The sequence below is a fragment of the Pangasianodon hypophthalmus genome, chromosome 4, assembly GCF_027358585.1.
Source record: "Pangasianodon hypophthalmus isolate fPanHyp1 chromosome 4, fPanHyp1.pri, whole genome shotgun sequence".
NCBI classification, from domain to species: Eukaryota; Metazoa; Chordata; class Actinopteri; order Siluriformes; family Pangasiidae; genus Pangasianodon; species Pangasianodon hypophthalmus.
The window spans coordinates 1086651-1104453 of NC_069713.1; the positions used below are offsets into that span (position 1 = coordinate 1086651).

Here is a 17803-nt window from a genome sequence, read left to right on the forward strand (position 1 = left end):
TGACTTTATCCTACACACACACACACACACACACACACACACAGTTAGCTTTACTGACTTTATCCTACACACACACACACACACACACACACACACACACACACACACACTGTTAGCTTTACTCACTTTAGCTTTGTTGACTTTAACACGAAAAATCCTTTTTGTTAGCATGAGTGAAAAAGAGGTTTCTATAATCACTGACAAATATAAATCCATATAAATAAGTTATTGTTTGGTATTTAAAACATTTTCTGAGTTTTAACTAGTAGCTAAATGGTCATGTGATCTTATATTAAATTAAAGCCATCATCAGATGCCAAAATCAGACTGTTTGCCGTTATCACACTGTCGCAAACATAAAACTGTACTCAGTGTTTCCCAAAATTCAGTTTATTCTGCTAAATGTTGAAGTTTCTACACTGACACCAATCACACTGAATACGTACCTCTCACTGATACTGTCACTGATACTGAGTAAATATGAAGATCTTCATCAGTCTCCGTGTCTCGGACGATGTAAACTCCCCGATCAGTCAGCTTTACTCCTCTCAGTGTAAGAACTGTGTTAGTGAGTGATGTTCTCGGTGTGTATTCAGCTGTACAGCGTAGTGAGCTTCTATCCACAGTGCAGATCTGTTCACCATGTGGATCTGCTGAATCTTCACCCTTATAGATCACCTCCACTCGCTCTGATACGTGCAAATCCAGCTGCAGATCTTCACCAGGGTTTATCTGAACTGATGATATCATGGCTGAGGAGAAAAAACACTCATCATCTTAACTGGGTGTAAATGTGATATAACACATTAAACCTAAATCAGTAAGAGTGTATAAGCTATAGAGCAGGTAAAGACACTTACTCTCGATGCTGAGACGCACATCTTTAATGTCTCTGTCACCACACTCACACGTGTACGTGTTCCTCTTACTGTAATCAGCTGCAGTGATGGTGAGGGTGAGATCTCCCTTCAGGTACTGATCATGGGACATTTTAAATCCCTCCTTTAGTGACCAGCAGGATGTCTGATTACACCGAGCCAATACAACACTTTGGTTACTGAACAGAGTCCATTTGGCCTCACGAGAACATTTCCGTTCACAGGGCAGAGCAGCAGCCTGATTACACTTCACCTGTACAGGAGTGACAGCTGATACAGGTACTGAAAGAGAGAAGCAGATAAACAGAATAAAATATAAACCTATACATGCACACATGATTAAATTAAAATTAAAATGTGTATATTTCACACATTTCAGTATAAAGCCTTCCTATAAAACACTTTGTGTTTATAAATAAAACAATATGCACATGTGACCTGGTTGCAAGAAAACCATAAGAGACCAGAACCTGTCATAAGAGAACTACAGATTCTTTCAAGAATCAGACTGATGTTAGCTAAAATGTTCTTCAGTTGTTATTATGGATTAGCACTAAAGGACAGCGAGTGCTGTTCAGCTAAACTAACAGTGGAACTCTAGAAGATCCTTACGGTATGATTTTTTAGCAGGCTATACAGGTTTATTAAAGCAATTTAAATGAGTTATTTTAGCTAACTAGCAAGCTAAGCCTGTTAAATTGTTGATTATCTGATAGTAACGCAGTGAAAACAGATGTGTTTATAATCACATTTCTGATTCTGACGCTCAAAAGCACAACTCAATGTTTTAGAAAACAAATTCTGTCTCAGCTCTTAAATCATTATAGTCTCCTGCATTGTTTCTGCAACCAGGAGGTGCAGCTGATGTCACACTAACGTCTCTCACTCAGGAGTCTATAATTCATGTTTTATATCATATATGATCTGTATACGTACATTTTAAACAATATTGCTGTTTTACATTTCACTAAACGTTATTATACGCTTTTCTCTTTCCATTATAATCACAACTGATTAAATAGCAGCATAAAAGAAAAAGAAAAAAATATCAGTAAAGATCAAGATCAAGATATTTTACATGAATACATTCTGAAGTGTTTTTATTTTTTATTTACTGAAATGATTTCTAAACATATATGCTAATGAATCAGAAAAAACCTAAAAGTACTGACACTTTCAGCCTCATCACTAAATCCAGAGTAAATAAACAGAATAAATCTAAAAGCCTCCATCCCGACAGGCTCCACCCCCTTTCCCCTGGTGACTGGTACACTGCTGCTGTTTGGCCTGTATTTGCATATGGAACCTGATTGGCTCTTATATTTGATGACGCAGTAACACTCTCCTGTAACTCAGGTTTGTTTCTTAATAGAAGGATTTTCACACTTTGATCCTCTGAACTCTGAAATTAAATCCTGAGAAAGTAAATGTAATTAATCCTAAAACATGTTTAATAGAGGTTTGTAAGACTGTAAGAGGAACTCGCTGAGCCCAGTGTGAGCAGTGAGACTGAAATCACACTCACCTGTGATGAACGTGAGGATGAATAAAAGCAGGACCTGGTGAGGAACCCTGCAGGACTCCATGTCTGAGACACAACACCACCAGCAGCACTGCACAGGTGAGAACAGGTGAGGAATTAACCAGGTACCTAAACACAATAAGTGCAGTGGGAAAGCTTAAGAACAAAGAACGACATGGAGAGTAGAGACAGGAACCTGACACACACACACACACACACACACACACACACACACACACACACACTCACTCACTCATACCTAACACTGGAGCTGTGACGGCTAAGTGAGGGGCTAGTAATTACTAATATTGATTAATATTTATTTGTAGCTATCTACTTCATAAAACTTTGTAACCTCATCAACTAAGAATTACTACTACTAATAATAATGGTGGTAAGATATGATAAAAAAAAGTTATAATAAAAGAGTTTTTTTTTTGTATTTTTTAATTTATGCAACCATCAACAACATACATAATCACTAAGACAATACTACACGTGTACAAACAGAGGAAAAAACAGAAGGAACAAACATAAAATACTGTTTACATACAAATAAAAAACATACAGGAAAATCATGAACAAAATCAGGTATCAGCATCGATTCATCCCATTTCAGCTATAACTGATTCTGAAGATAACTTATGAAAGGCCACATAACAGCGAACGTGGAGCAGAACCCCACAGATTCAGTCTTATTTTTCCAGACTTAAGAATAGCGGTTGATATCACTGTTTGAAAGAGTGGTCTTTTCACTGACAATACCAAAGATGGCTTTTAGAGGGTTTGGACTAACATTTTTACTAAATCTTAGAATAAGACTCAAAAATCAGTGACCAGAAAGCAAACAGCCTGAGACAAACCCAAAACATACGGGCAAGTGTAGCAGGGGATTGAATGCATCTTGAGTTCGGTCAATACGAGGAGAATATATTTGCCAACCTGGCCTTAGATAAGTGAAGTCTGTGTACCACTTTAAATTGCAAGAGACTGTGTCTGGCATAAATAGAAGACCCATGAACCCTATATTTAGCCTCATGCCACTCCTTGTCAGTCATGCAAAGTTTAAGATCTAGTTGCCAAGAGTCTCTGTGCATTATTAGGAGTGGACAATAATGATGCAGGTTTTATGTACAAACTGAAGATAGTACCTCTCTGAGCCGTGCTGACAGGAAAAAACTGGTCAATTGTATTTGGTTCAGGAAGGAAAAGAAAAGAGGTGAAATTCTTGCGTATAAAATCATGCATCTGTAGATATCTGAAAAAATGAGTCTTTGGTATTTTGAACTGAGATTCTAATTGTGCAAATGATAGGAAGCTCCCATCAACAAATAGATCTTTGAATAATGAAATGACTTTTTCCTGCCATAGCAAGAATGCAAGGTCATTAAGAGGCTGGACAAATCCATAATTTCTGGCACCTGGTGCACAAACAGAACCTCTCTGCCATCCATAATATTTACGAATTTGGACCCAAATCTGAACAGAATTCCAGTCCACAGGACGTACTGAATGAGAGTCAAGACCGAGTGGTAAGGGTGAGAATAAAAGGGCTGGAAATGAAAAAGGAAGGCAAGCTGAGGATTCAATATGGACCCAATCCGGTAAATGATTAGAGTTATGTGAATCCTGCCAATATGCTAAAGCTCTCAAATTGCAGGCCCAGTAATATAGTTGGAAATGTGGAAGAGCCATCCTCCCTAGTTCCTTGGGATTTCATAAAAAACACAAGCATATTCTGGGGAGTTTCTTATTCCAAAGAAAAGGTGATATTGTCTTATTTAAATAAACAACATAAGATTTTTTAATATTTATATATACTTTCCAGCCAAGGGGATACAAAGCCTGGACTATTTTTCAACAGCTATCTTTGTTCAGACTAAATGTGGAGCAAAATTAAGTTTAAATACCTCAGAAATATTTCTTGCTACAACCACACCAAGATATGTGACACTGTCTGGGGCTAATTTAAATGGATAAGCAGAAAAGGAAGATAGTTTTGCAGCTTGATTTATAGGAAATAGCTCACTCTTGGAAAGATTGACATTATATCCTGTCATAGTGCTGAAACGCTCAAATACAGCCACAACATGAGGAAGAGAATTATGTGGATCTGAGATATACAGGAGCAGGTCATCTGCGTATAATGATAATTTACGCTCTCTGCCCCTCTAATAATTCCCTGAATAACTGATGTTGATCTCAGCAAAACAGCTAAAGGTTCAATCGCTACTGTGAAAAGTGGGGACACATGGGGCCTCCCTGTCTAGTTCCCCTGTGTAATGGAAGAAATTGTGAACTAATATTATTAGTGATGACAGATGAGGAGGGAAAAGCATACAGAAATTTTACCCATGATAAGAACTTTGGGCCCAAACCGAATTTCTTTAAACAGCTGAAAAGATCCACTTCTGCTAAAGCAGCAATAAAACCGGAAGTGAAAAACCAGCCGTTCTTCCTGAAAGTGCTGAAGCAAGCACACACAACCACAGACACACCACACACACACACACACACACACACACACACACACACACAGCGAGCTCCTACACACCCACACACACACACACCACACACACACCACACACACACACACACACCACACAACCACACACACACACCACACAACCACACACACCCAAAGCACCTTAACTTTCTACAAAATGATTATTTTAAATAGATCAGTAACAAAACAATCACACAACAATTCATAGTATCTGTGAGTATACAGGCTAAAAAATGGCAATATCGATCGAAGTTTAAAGAGATAATAATAATAATAATAATAATAGTAATAATAATAATAATATAGATTCTTAGAAAAGGTTTTTTTGTAAATTTATTTTTATCTGACTTAAAACTTTTTAGAGTCTCATATATATGTATGTATGTATGTATGTATATGTGTGTATATATATATATATATATATATATATATATATATATATATATGTACACATTTATATAAATCTTTTAGCCTGTATACTGATAGATACTGTCAACTGTTGTGTTTGTTTTGTGACTTTATTGTGTAGAAAGTTAAGCTGCTTTTTACGTGCGGCTTCATTAACCGTGCTTTCAGGAGGAGCAGTGAGATTACTCGCAGTGTCAGGAGCCTTTCTGTTGTTTATCCTGAGACAGCAAGCTCACTACATTAACGATATTTTCTCTAGTAAATACACCACTGTTTGGCGTTTATTAGCAAAAACAATAAAAACACTAAACACTACTCTAAATAACAATCCGGTATTTCTGTACAACTATTTACAGAACTATTTACTGTCAGGTGTTTTATTTATTTATTTATTTATTTATTTTCCACGGCGGCCATTTTACAGAAACTCTTCATGACTAGTTTATTAAAAGTGCAGCTCTGTATTAACACATAAACTCATCTCAGTCGCTTAAACTGTAATATTTATATAACATTTGTGTGTTATAATATCTGTAATTAACTCACTGTGTGAAGGTTAAAAACTCAGTTTGATCCACTCCGCTCCGTGCTGCTGAAGCTCCATCTTTTACACGTTCTTATTCGATTCACGCATGCGCACTTCACTCCCACAGCTAGTGATCTGTAACAGCCTGCATCAGTCTTTTACAGGTGTTTTTAAAGTTGTTTTTTCTCAGCCAGTTTTAGCGCTTATTCCTCTCAGCTGTTAATATTTTATTGAACTAGACACAAACTACATGAATTACAAATCGAGCTAACACATTTTTCCCCTTGTGGTGCATAAATATTCCCACCCTTTAGAAATGTTGGTCCAGTGATACATGATAAACAATGTGCATTATGAAATATAGGCATCCAGTAAAACAGCTGTGTTTAATTTTAAAAACTGTGAGAAACTGAGTTTAATCATACTTTTATTCAGTGTCCTACAAAATTAATGACACTGAAAATACGGAGACAAAAAAATAAATAAATAAACAAAATTTGTACCATTTTACAGTTTTAAAGCTTCAGTACAAATTTACCACTGTTGTTTCCATTCTCCATGAGTTTTTAATTGTTATAAAAATACTGATGATATCCGCAATATATCATAGAAAAGTATATTGTGACATCATTTATCACATTATTATGTCATACTGCACAGCCCTATATGACACACACACACACACACACACACACACGTTAAGCTTTTGTCACAAAGGGGAAGGTCAGTATTTCAACATTTAGAGAGTAATCCTGCACTAAAGTAATGCCACACTTTGATTTCGTGTTGTAGCTCATGATGTTATTTGCATGTTGTTGTGTCTTCTGTAAACTGCAGGACTGATGTTATGGTTTAGATAGAAAAGGGGAGCTAAGATTAATTTATAGGTATAGAACAGATACTCATGCTTTTCTTCTGAGATACACTGACCAACCAAATTCTAAAACTCACCAACCCCATTCTAAAACTGTGTTCTGAGATGCTTTTCTGCTCACCGTGGTTGTAAACAGTGGTTATTTGAGTTATTTGAGTGAATTATTTGAGTGGTTGTTTGAGCGTTCCTGTCACCTGAAATAATGAGCAGGTGTACAGGTGTTCCTAATAAATTGGTCAGTAAGTGGACTTTACAGTGCGTGGTCAGCGGTCTCAGAATTGGTTGTGGGTGTATGGGGTGGCCTGGGTGGGTGTTTAAAAAGTACAATGTTCATAAACAATATCTGTGATGAGGAGCTGCTTTGCATTCATTTTATATTTAAAGGGTCCCTGGCTGCAACATCTATTGCTTGAGGCATTTCTGTGCACTGTGTTTGGCTCGAGATTATTTTAGAGTTCTGAAATTATTTTTATAGATCTAGGTCTAGTTTCATATACAGTCAGATCCATAAGTATTTGGACAGTGACACAATTTTCATAATTTTGCTTCTGTACACCGCCACAAGGGATTTGAAATGAAGCAATCAAGATGTGATTGAAGTGTAGACTTTCAGCTTGGGGTTTAACAAAAATACTGCATTAACCATTTAGGAATTACAGCCATTTTTTAATGGAGTCCCTCCATTTTCACAGGCTCAAAAGTAACTGGACAAACTAAAATAATCATAAATGTTAGGATTATTTTTAATACTTAGATGCGAATCCTTTGCAGTCAGTGACGTCCATGGTTTCCAGATTTCAGGCAGTCACCAAATGCTGAGTTTCCTCCCTCCTTCCTTCCTGAAAGCGCTGAAACACCCACACACCACACAACCACACACTACACAACCACACACTACACAACCACACACCACACACAACCACACACTACACAACCACACACTACACAACCACACACCACACACAACCACACACTACACAACCACACACTACACAACCACACACCACACACAACCACACACACCCAAAGCACCTTAACTTTCTACAAAACGATTATTTTATATAGATCAGTAACAAAACAATCACACAACAATTCATAGTATCTGTGAGTATACAGGCTAAAAAATGGCAATATCGATCGAAGTTTAAAGAGATAATAATAATAATAATAATAATGAAAATAATAATAATAATAATATAGTTTCTTAAAAAAGGTTTTTTTGTAAATTTATTTTTACGCTACATAAAGCCAACCAGACCGCCGACCAGTCAACATCGCCGGAAATTCCTTCCAAACAACAACGCAACGAGGGAATCCCTGGCAACACAAACGCAAGTATAGTACCTCCAGATTCTCCTCGGAAGAAAAAGCAGCAATAAAACCTGAAGTGAAGTCCGTCACGTGACTGCGGTTAAGCCAGCCGTTCTTCCTGAAAGGCTTTTACGCACTTAATTTTAACTTAAAATTACTACTACTACTAATAATAATAATAAGCTATGATAAAAGTTATAATAAATGTGTTTTTTTTAAATCACAATATAATCATAAAGCTAAAGCGGCAGTAAAACCGGAAGTGAAGGCCGTCAGGAGCCATTTTGTTGTTTAGCCTGAGATAGCTAGCTCACTACATTAACGCTATTTTCTCTAGTAAATACACCACCGTTTGGCGTTTATTAGCAAAAACAATAAAAACACTAAACACTACTCAAAATAACAATCCGGTATTTCTGTACAACTATTTACAGAACTATTTACTGTCGGGTGAGTTATTTATTTATTTATTTATTTATTTATTTTCCATTTTACAGAAACTCTTCATGACGAGTTTATTAAAAGTGCAGCTCTGTATTAACACATAAACTCATCTCAGTCGCTTAAACTGTAATATTTATATAACATTTGTGTGTTATATCTGTAATTAACTCACCGTGTGAAGGTTAAACACGCGGTCTGATCCACTCCGCTCCGTGCTGCTGAAGCTTCACCTGCATGCTGAAGCTCCTCCTGCATGCTGAAGCTCCTCCTGCGTGCCGAAGCTCCTCCTGCGTGCCGAAGCTCCTCCTGTGTGCTGAAGCTCCTCCTGTGTGCTGAAGCTCCTCCTGTGTGCTGAAGCTCCTCCTGCGTGCTGCGTGTCGGTACCGTTACTCCCGTCGTTCGTTCTGTTGTCAAGTGACGTGACAGCACTGGATAGAGAAATTAGTTAATTTACAACCTTCCTTACAAACGGGTGCATAGTAATCATTATTATTATTATTATTATTATTATTACTAAAACATAACACCACAGATCTTCAAGAAACAGTAACAAAAACAGAGTGACAGGAATGGACAGACCTTTTTTTATTTCTAGGAAAATGCTTATTACACATCTTTTGATAATTTTATGATAATTCCTAAATATGATGCAACATACAAAAAATATAGTTTTACGTTATAGTATTACTGACTGAGGTACTGATCCGGGAAGTGGTCACGTGACAAAAGAACTGTAACAGACTTTATTCGATTCTTATATTGCACTAATTGTGGATGTACTGGCGCTCGTGGGTTTCTGAGTTCTCTCTGGTGTGTGTTGGAGAATAAAAAGTTAAGAAGAGTTCGGATGTTCTCGTTTATTGTTTTCTTATCCATAAGTGTTCAGGCGAACCCTGCACGAACGCTCGGTCACACTGGTGGCAGCGGTTTTGTTTTATTTGCGTTTACGTGGTTCAGTGTTACTGCGGGTGTTTAACTAGTTAGTTTATAGTCGAAAGTTCTTAGTGGAGTTCGCATGTGTGGGTTCAACGTGACGCGGCCATCATGTGGTGTAAAGACGAGGATGATTTATATTCAAGACGGGACCGCGACAAGATTAACAGACATGTGAGAATTGAGTTACCGCCGCCGTTCTCCGGTGACGAGAAGCAGAGCTTTCTGTGTTGGGCACGGCAGTTCGAGGTCGCGGTCAGAGCACTCACAGAGGGAGATGGCGCTGCGTCCTATAATTATGAACCGGCGCGGATTCTACCGACGCGGCTGAGCAATGCAGCATTTCTTTAGTGGGACAGCCTTCCTCATACTGTTCAGGCTGATTATACAGCGGCAAAAGAAAGACTCAGGGAGGCCTTTGGACAGCGGCAGTTTATGGTTCGCTTCAGAGCCAGCCTATCAGCCCGCCCTCGTGCTCCGCGGGAAAGTTTGGAGGTGTATGCGGCGGAGATCAGCAGGCTAGTGGACGAGGCTTTTCCTGAATACGGCGACAGAGCCCAAAGGGAAGAAAAATTTCATCGTTTCCTTGCTGGTTTGGATCCGGTGCTCAGAGCTAAATGCCTTGAACAAGGAGCGACGGATTTGGAGGAGGCTGTGATAATTGCAGGTCGGTGTGAGAATGCTAGAGACGCAATAAAGTCTGATTACATGACTGGTAACGTTGCGGGAAGTAATAATGATGGAGGAGCTGTGGCTGCTGTTTATTCTGTGACTGATAATGGAGAACTTTATAGAGCTGTGGATCGACTGACAGAGGAAATGAGGGATATGAGAATGGAATTGAGGCGCTTGTGCGACGAAAACCAAAAACTGAAAGCCAGAGTGAGCCCTAGAGCAATGGACAAGTGGGATGGAGACCACTCTCAGTCTTATGGAATGTGCCAGTGTGTCTGCGGGGGTCGCGGATGCCAGTCACGTGTCTTTGATAGCACTCATAGAGGCCGCTCACCTGGGAGGAAACTGTTCCAGCACCGTGATGGGAGTACATCAGGTATGGATGTGCGTAGTTATGAAAACTCACACTCTCCTTTGTCTCCAGCGAGACGCAGCCCCAGCCCCGGTTCTCGCAGATGGAACAGCTATGTGGATGATTCAAGAAAGCGAGGAGTACGTTTCATGTCACCTAGCGGAGCGGAGCGCCGCTACCAGTCGGAAAACTGACTGTAGCTGATGTTGCGGCCCGAACACCAGCTATGTTGCCTATGGGCCTTCAGATTGACAATGTCGATGTCAGTAATTCTGTATCAAAAGGCAACGATGTAATTACGGACGCTGGCCAGGAGCTGTTAGTATCGTATGTGAAAGGGGTGATGGAAGGCGTGGAGGTTCAGATGTTAGTGGACTCTGGTTCTAGTGTGTCTCTTATGAGTGCAGATTTTCGTATGTCAATTCCTACGCTTCGCAATCGCCCACCGAGAAAAGACTATGTGTCAGCCCATGCAGTGAATGGACAAATGCTAGATACACTGGGCACCATCTCTGTAACATTCCAGCTGGGGACGGAGTCATGGCAGCATGTATTTCATGTGCTAAGAGAAACCACACAGACTGTGTTGCTCGGCTGGGACTTTCTGTTGAAAAATCACGCCTTACTGGACCTCAGTCGTGCTAAGCTACAACTGTGGGACATCACGGTTCCACTACTTACCAGCAAAGACTTTGTTCCAACGTGCTGCAATGTGTCACTGGCCACCACTATAAATCTGCCACCTCTCAGCGAGACAATGGTACCAGTTAAAGTATGTTTACCTAACGCAGCCCATGTAGCGAGTGACTTTGTTGGATACATAGAACCCAATGTGGCGGAGTCTTCCAGTCTACTAGTAGCTCACACAGTGGCTGGGGTTCACAAAGGACTGACAAAGCCTCGGATTTTGAATCCTACTGGACATGACATTTCATTGAAACAAGGGATGCACCCGGGTGAGTTATACTCAGTTGAGGATTCTGATGTTCACCTGTTTCATGCCCCGGTTGATGTAGCTGCAGTGACCTCTTCCACAGCTGCGCCTCCTATATCACTAGACGAGTCACCTATTTCTGATTTGGAGAAAGCTGCACTATCAGCATTGCTGTTGGAATTCAATGACATCTTCAGCTCTTCCAAACTGAATACTGGCAAGTGCAAGCTAGTGAAACATTATATCAGAACTGGTGAGCAGACTCCCATCAAGCAGCGTGCACATCGTACATCCCCTGAAAAACATGCCGAAATAGAAAGACAGGTGGCTGGCCTGCTTGCGGACGGTGTTATCGAGGAGAGCTGTAGTCCCTGGGCATCGCCAGTTGTTTTGGTGAGAAAGAAGTGCGGCACCTGGCGGTTTTGTGTGGATTATAGACGCCTAAACAGTGTGACTATTAAAGATTCTCATCTTCTGCCCCGAGTGGACGACACACTGGACGCGCTGGCAGGTGCTGTGTGGTTCAGCACATTAGATTTTTCTAATGGTTACTGGCAGGTGGAAGTTGCGGAGGAGGACCGTGAAAAGACGGCTTTTACGACAGGACAGGGCCTCTATCAGTGGCGATCTATGCCGATGGGCCTTTCCAACGCCCCTGCCACATTTCAAAGTTTGATGGAGCTGGTCCTCAGAGGGCTCCCGTGGCACATCTGCATGGTATACCTCGATGATATTTTGATTTACAATAAAACCTTTGAGGAACACCTGTCAAGCCTCAAAGAGGTGTTTTTGAGAATCCAATCCGCAGGGTTGAGACTGAACCCACGCAAATGCTATGTTGCCAGAGATCATGTAGTCTTCCTGGGCCATGTAGTTTCTTGAAAGGGTCTTCAGCCCGACCCAAAGAACACAGAGAAAGTTTTGAACTGGCCAGTTCCCCGTTCTCCTTCTGAGGTGAGAGCCTTTGTGGGACTGTGTTCTTATTGTAGATGTTTCGTCAAGGACTTTTCAAAAATTGCTGCTCCATTGAACCAACTCATTGGTAAAAATGTGCCCTTTGTGTGGACCGCTGTGTGCGATCAATCATTTAACCACCTGAAAAATGTGTTGTCGTCTGTGCCTGTCGTGATATTGCCTGATTTCAGTGTGCCCTTTAAAATCTACACTGACGCCTCAAACCTGGCTGTCTGTGCAGTTCTCGCGCAGGACAGAGATGGGTGTGAACATGTGGTGGCATATGCCAGCCGGGCATTGAATTCCACACAAAAGCGTTGATCCGCATTTGATCGTGAGTTGTGGGCTATCGTGTGGGCAGTAAGGGAATTCAAGCACTACATTGGACTTGCCTCATTTACCATTATTACAGACCATCGACCACTCTTAGCCCTTATGTCCATTGATGATGACCCAACAGGAAGAAGAGAGAGATGGATTCTGGAGCTTGATCCATTGAATTGGGTCGTTGTACACAAAGATGGACATCATCACAAAAACGTGGATGCGCTTTCTCGCCGCCCTGAGACACCTGACATGAGTACTGCAAGTGAATGTGGTGAGTTCTGATCAAACAGACACTGACATTCCATGTTCCTCTGAAGTCACTGATTCTGCAGGAGATGCGACTGCGCAGGACTCACTTAACAATTCAGACAGCGTGTCTCCCATTAATGCTTTGTCCCATAGTTATTCAGACATTAGAGCTATGCAGAATGTTGACCCGGACGTTAAGACTGCTTTCAGTTGGGTGGCACAATCCCTACGACCGTCCAGGAGGAAGTTACAAGGAGCCTCTCAGTGCTTGCGGAAGCTTTGGACTGAATTCAACCATCTTTCTATCATTGACGGACTGTTATGCCGCTCAGTTTGCTGCCCTCACGATTTCCCTCACGAGTAAACCTGTAGTCCAAATAGTTGTTCCCTCTGCTCTAAAATCGGACATTCTTTTGCAATTGCATGGTGCCCCAGCTTAGGCCCATTTCTCTTCAGAGTGTGTGTGGGAACGGGCGAGACAATTTTGTTACTGGCCTTCCATGTACAGGGACATCAAAGCATGGTGTGAGCAGTGCAAGGCATGTCAGACACGGCGCAGTCCTGTTCCAGCCCACCATGCGCCGATGGGTGGATCCCAGTCAGTGCGGCCATTTGAATGAGTGGCTATGGACATCTTAGAGCTGCCTGTGACTTCAAAAGGACCAGTACGTGCTGGTTGTCGAGGACTACTTCACTAAATTTGTAAATTTGTATCCCTTGCCTAATCAGTCGGCACAGACAGTAGCACATTGTCTGTTTGAGGATTATGTTCTACTTCATGGCGTTCCAGAGACTTTGCATTCGGACCAGGGTCGTCAGTTTGAGGCGGAGGTGGTTCAGACTCTCTGCCATCTTCTGGACATTAAAAAGACTCGCACCACGCCATACCATCCAAAATCAGATGGCATGGTTGAGCACTTTAATCGGACTCTGATTGATCAGCTGGCTAAGACACTTTTGACTTATGGGGGGGAATGGGACGATTATGTGAAGCATGTGGCATTTGCTTACAATACAACGACTCACTCCAGCACTCGTTTCACACCTTTCTTCTTGACCCACGGTCAGGAAGCACGGGTTCCCGCTGATGTACTGTTACCCACTCGTGCTCTTAACTCTCAGATGTCAGTGTCACATGCTGAATTTGTTTCCTCATTGCTGACTAAACTGAACCATGCCTTGAGCGGTGCACGGATGCACAGTGAGGCAGCTCACAACCGTCAAAAACTGTACCATGATGTTGGCTTGCGTCACCGGCCTTATGATGTAGGTGCCATGGTGTGGCTCCACATCCCGGTGGACAGCCGCATGAAGCTGGCACCCCACTGGAAGGGATCTTATAAAATTGTGCAAGTCATGGGCAAGGGATCTTATAAAATTGTGCAAGTCATGTGGTGAACTGGGACTGACTTATCGGATTGTAAATCCTTTTGATGCTGGTGAGAGGGCACAGGTAGTGCATTATAATAGGGTGCAGCCATACACAGCCTGAATCATTTCCACTGGAGTCTGAAGTTTCTGGTGGAGCGGAGTGTGTGTCTCCCCGGAACGATCTGAGTACTTTGTCTGACTCGCAATGTTCAGTTAAGGAGTCTGAGCCAAGTGTTAGTAAGACTGGGAGAGTTCGTAGACCTCCTGGCCATTTAAGGGGTTTTGTTCTGTATTGAAGTAACTGTTTGCCTGTGTGTATGGGAGAGTGCTAGTAGGATTTTGTTCTATTGCTGAGCCTGTTGTTTCTATACAAAAAGAAAGAACTAGAGTTTGGAAAATGGGGGAAAATTTACTGTGTCAACTTTGGAAAAAAAAAAAAGTGTTAGGTGGTAAAAGAAATGTGTTCAAACAAACAAAGCTGGAAATATATATGGGGGGAATGCTGTGTTCTATTAGCAGGCTTGTTGCCATGTTACGAATGTGCTCTGTACTTTGTTTTGTGTCTTATTGTACACAGATGTTTATTGTTTCTGAATGTTGACCTTGTTATTCTGGCACATAAATGGGGACGTTTATTTTGTGAGGGGGGGACGTATGTAACAGACTTTATTCGATTCTGTTATATTGCACTAATTGTGGATGTACTGGCGCTCGTTGTGTGTGTGTGTGTAATGTATTTTTCCGCTCGTGGCTTGCCGTAGATAGACAATGGGCATGCGCACTTTTGGCGCGCTAGAGTGTCACAGGTTTTTGGAGTTCTCTCTGGTGTGTGTTGGAGAATGAAAAGTTAAGAAGAGTTCGGATGTTCTCGTTTATTGTTTTCTTATCCATAAGTGTTTAGGCAAACCCTGCACGAACGCTCGGTCACAGAACGAACGACTCGAAAGACTCGAGAGATGAACTAATCAATTCTCTTTCCGGCTAAGACTGCACTGGTTAAGCTCATGGGGCTGTCACGTGATGAACGAACGACTCAGACCCGAAGACTTGTCAGATAAGAGGCGAGGTGAGCTAATCATAGACTAAAGATCCAGGTAAACAATGAATTAATGTTTTCTGTTTCTTATAGCATTATAGTTTTGTCTTGTTTGTAGTGTGATCAACGTTTGCGTAAGTAGTAGATGTGTTAGGGAAGTAACACGTAACATTTTAATTATATTTTGCTAAAATGAACAAAATGAACGAAATGACTCGAAAAAAGATTCGTTCATTTTGCTGAACGAGACTCAAAGGTCCGAGTCGGTGAAATGATCCGAACTTCCCATCACTAAGCAACACTCACTGTTCGCTCGCTTTATCAGGACCAACACAAAGCAGCTATTCTGAGTTCTGCGCATGCGCGTCATTTGGATCGTAACGGCCAACTGCCGCTTCACGCTGAGGTAAAGTTAAGCGAAAATATATATTTTGTTCGCCGCTTTAATACAGTGGTTTCACTGTGTAATGTTAAATATCATGTTAGAGTTGTAATGGTTTATATTTTGAAGCTTTTATTACGCTTCATAATTGTGTAATTTATCGTCGTGTTTGCATGGTAGCTCATCTGTCTCACACACACACACACACACACACACACTGTAAGCTTTACTGACTTTATTCTAAAGCCATTATTTGTGTGTTATTGTTTTGGAATTATATTTATATTTATATTTATATAATCAGTGACATTTATATGGATTAATATTTATAAGTTATTGTTTGGTATTTAAAACATTTTCTGATTTTAACTAGTAGCTAAATGGTCATGTGATCTTATATTAAATTAAAGCCATCATCAGATGCCAAAATCAGACTGTTTGCCGTTATCACACTGTCGCAAACATAAAACTGTACTCAGTGTTTCCCAAAATTCAGTTTATTCTGCTAAATGTTGAAGTTTCCACACGGACACCAATCACACTGAATACGTACCTCTCACTGATACTGCGTAAATATGAAGGTCTTCATTATTCTCTGTGTCGCGGACGATGTAAACTCCCCCATCAGTGAGCTTTACTCCTCTCAGTGTAAGAACTGTGTTAGTGAGTGATGTTCTCGGTGTGTATTCAGCTGTACAGTTTAGTGAGCTTCTATCCACAATGCAGATCTGTTCACCATGTGGATCTGCTGAATCTCCACCCTTATAGATCACCTCCACTCGCTCTGATATGTGCAAATCCAGCTGCAGATCTTCACCAGCGTTCATCTGAACTGATGATGTCATGGCTGAGGAGAAAAAACACTCCACATCTTAACCTAAATGTGATATAACACATTAAACCTAAATCAGTAAGAGTGTATAAGCTATAGAGCAGGTAAAGACACTTACTCTCGATGCTGAGACGCAGGTCATTAATGTCTTCACCATCACACTCACACGTGTATAAACCCCTCATACTGTAATCAGCTGCAGTGATGGTGAGGGTGAGATCTCCCTTCAGGTACTGATCATGGGACATTTTAAATCCCTCGTTTAGTGACCTGCAGGATGTCTGATCACACCGAGCCACTGCATCATATCGGTTACTGAACAGAGTCCATTTGGCCTCACGAGAACATTTCCGTTCACAGGGCAGATCAGCAGCCTGATTAAACTTCACCTGTACAGTAGTGACAGCTGATACAGGTACTGAAAGAGAGAAGCAGGTAAACAGAATAAAATATAAACCTATACATGCACACATGATTAAATTAAAATTAAAATGTGTATCTCTCACACATTAACAAACTAACAAAGTTAGTGAGTTCACTTTAAGCTGGTTAAATATGTCCTTTATAATTAACTCCTCAGGAGGAACGTGATCCAGGTATCTGGCCTCAGCTAACTAGTTTCTTCATGTAGATTTTAAGCAAGTTATGTAGGTTTATTAAAGCAATGTAAATTAGATATTTTAGCTAACTAGCAAGCTATATAGGTTTATATATAAATAAATATTTAATGTATATACGTCATCTCTCACTCAGGAGTCTATAATTCATGTTTTATATCATATATCTGTATATGTACATTTTAAACAATATTGCTGTTTTACATTTCACTAAATGTTATTATACGCGTTTCTCTTTCCATTATAATCACAACTGATTAAATAGCAGCATAAAATAAAAAGAAAAAAATATCAGTAAAGATCAAGATCAAGATATTTTACATGAATACACTGTGAAGTGTTTTTATTTTTTATTTACTGAAATGATTTCTAAACATATATGCTAACGAATGAGAAAAAAACCTAAAGGTACTGACACTTTCAGCCTCATCACTAAATCCAGAGTAAATAAACAGAATAAATCTAAAAGCCTCCATCCCGACAGGCTCCACCCCCTTTCCCCTGGTGACTGGTACACTGCTGCTGTTTGGCCTGTATTTGCATATGGAACCTGATTGGCTCTTATATTTGATGACGCAGTAACACTCTCCTGTAACTCAGGTTTGTTTCTTAATAGAAGGATTTTCACACTTTGATCCTCTGAATTCTGAAATTAAATCCTGAGAAAGTAAA

At 40.6% G+C, this 17803-nt stretch overlaps 2 protein-coding genes across 2 annotated transcripts in view; both read right to left on the reverse strand.

The window, feature by feature from the left end:
* The window catches only part of LOC128317064 (uncharacterized), a 9339-nt gene extending 6875 nt beyond the window's left edge, over positions 1-2464 (reverse strand). Inside the window, exons 1-3 of the mRNA XM_053233219.1 lie at positions 2404-2464; positions 861-1160; positions 447-752 (exon numbers count right to left, since the gene is read on the reverse strand). Coding sequence (XP_053089194.1) covers positions 447-752; positions 861-1160; positions 2404-2464 — 667 coding nt within the window. The remainder of the gene's footprint in view (positions 1-446; positions 753-860; positions 1161-2403) is intronic.
* Positions 2465-5986: 3522 nt separating this feature from the next.
* LOC128318179 (uncharacterized) lies at positions 5987-16935 on the reverse strand. The gene is made up of 4 exons (XM_053233582.1): positions 16633-16935; positions 16236-16529; positions 8642-8897; positions 5987-7562 (listed from the first exon to the last, which is right to left on the reverse strand). Exons 1-4 carry the CDS (start codon positions 16760-16762, stop codon positions 7520-7522), a joined length of 723 nt encoding a protein of 240 aa, XP_053089557.1. The 5' UTR covers positions 16763-16935; the 3' UTR covers positions 5987-7519.
* Between the last annotated feature and the right edge of the window lie 868 nt (positions 16936-17803).

What these genes read in the sequence shown, in the direction of transcription:
- LOC128318179 (XM_053233582.1), bottom strand. Translation starts at nt 16,762, where the DNA reads ATGTCCCATGATCAGTACCTGAAGGGAGATCTCACCCTCACCATCACT. An exon ending in TTACGCAGTATCAGTGAGAG is followed by an intron (nt 8,898 to 16,235) that starts GTACGTATTCAG and finishes TTCTCTATCCAG; the next exon opens with TGCTGTCACGTCACTTGACA. An exon ending in GCGTGTTTAACCTTCACACG is followed by an intron (nt 7,563 to 8,641) that starts GTGAGTTAATTA and finishes TGGGTGTTTCAG; the next exon opens with CGCTTTCAGGAAGGAAGGAG.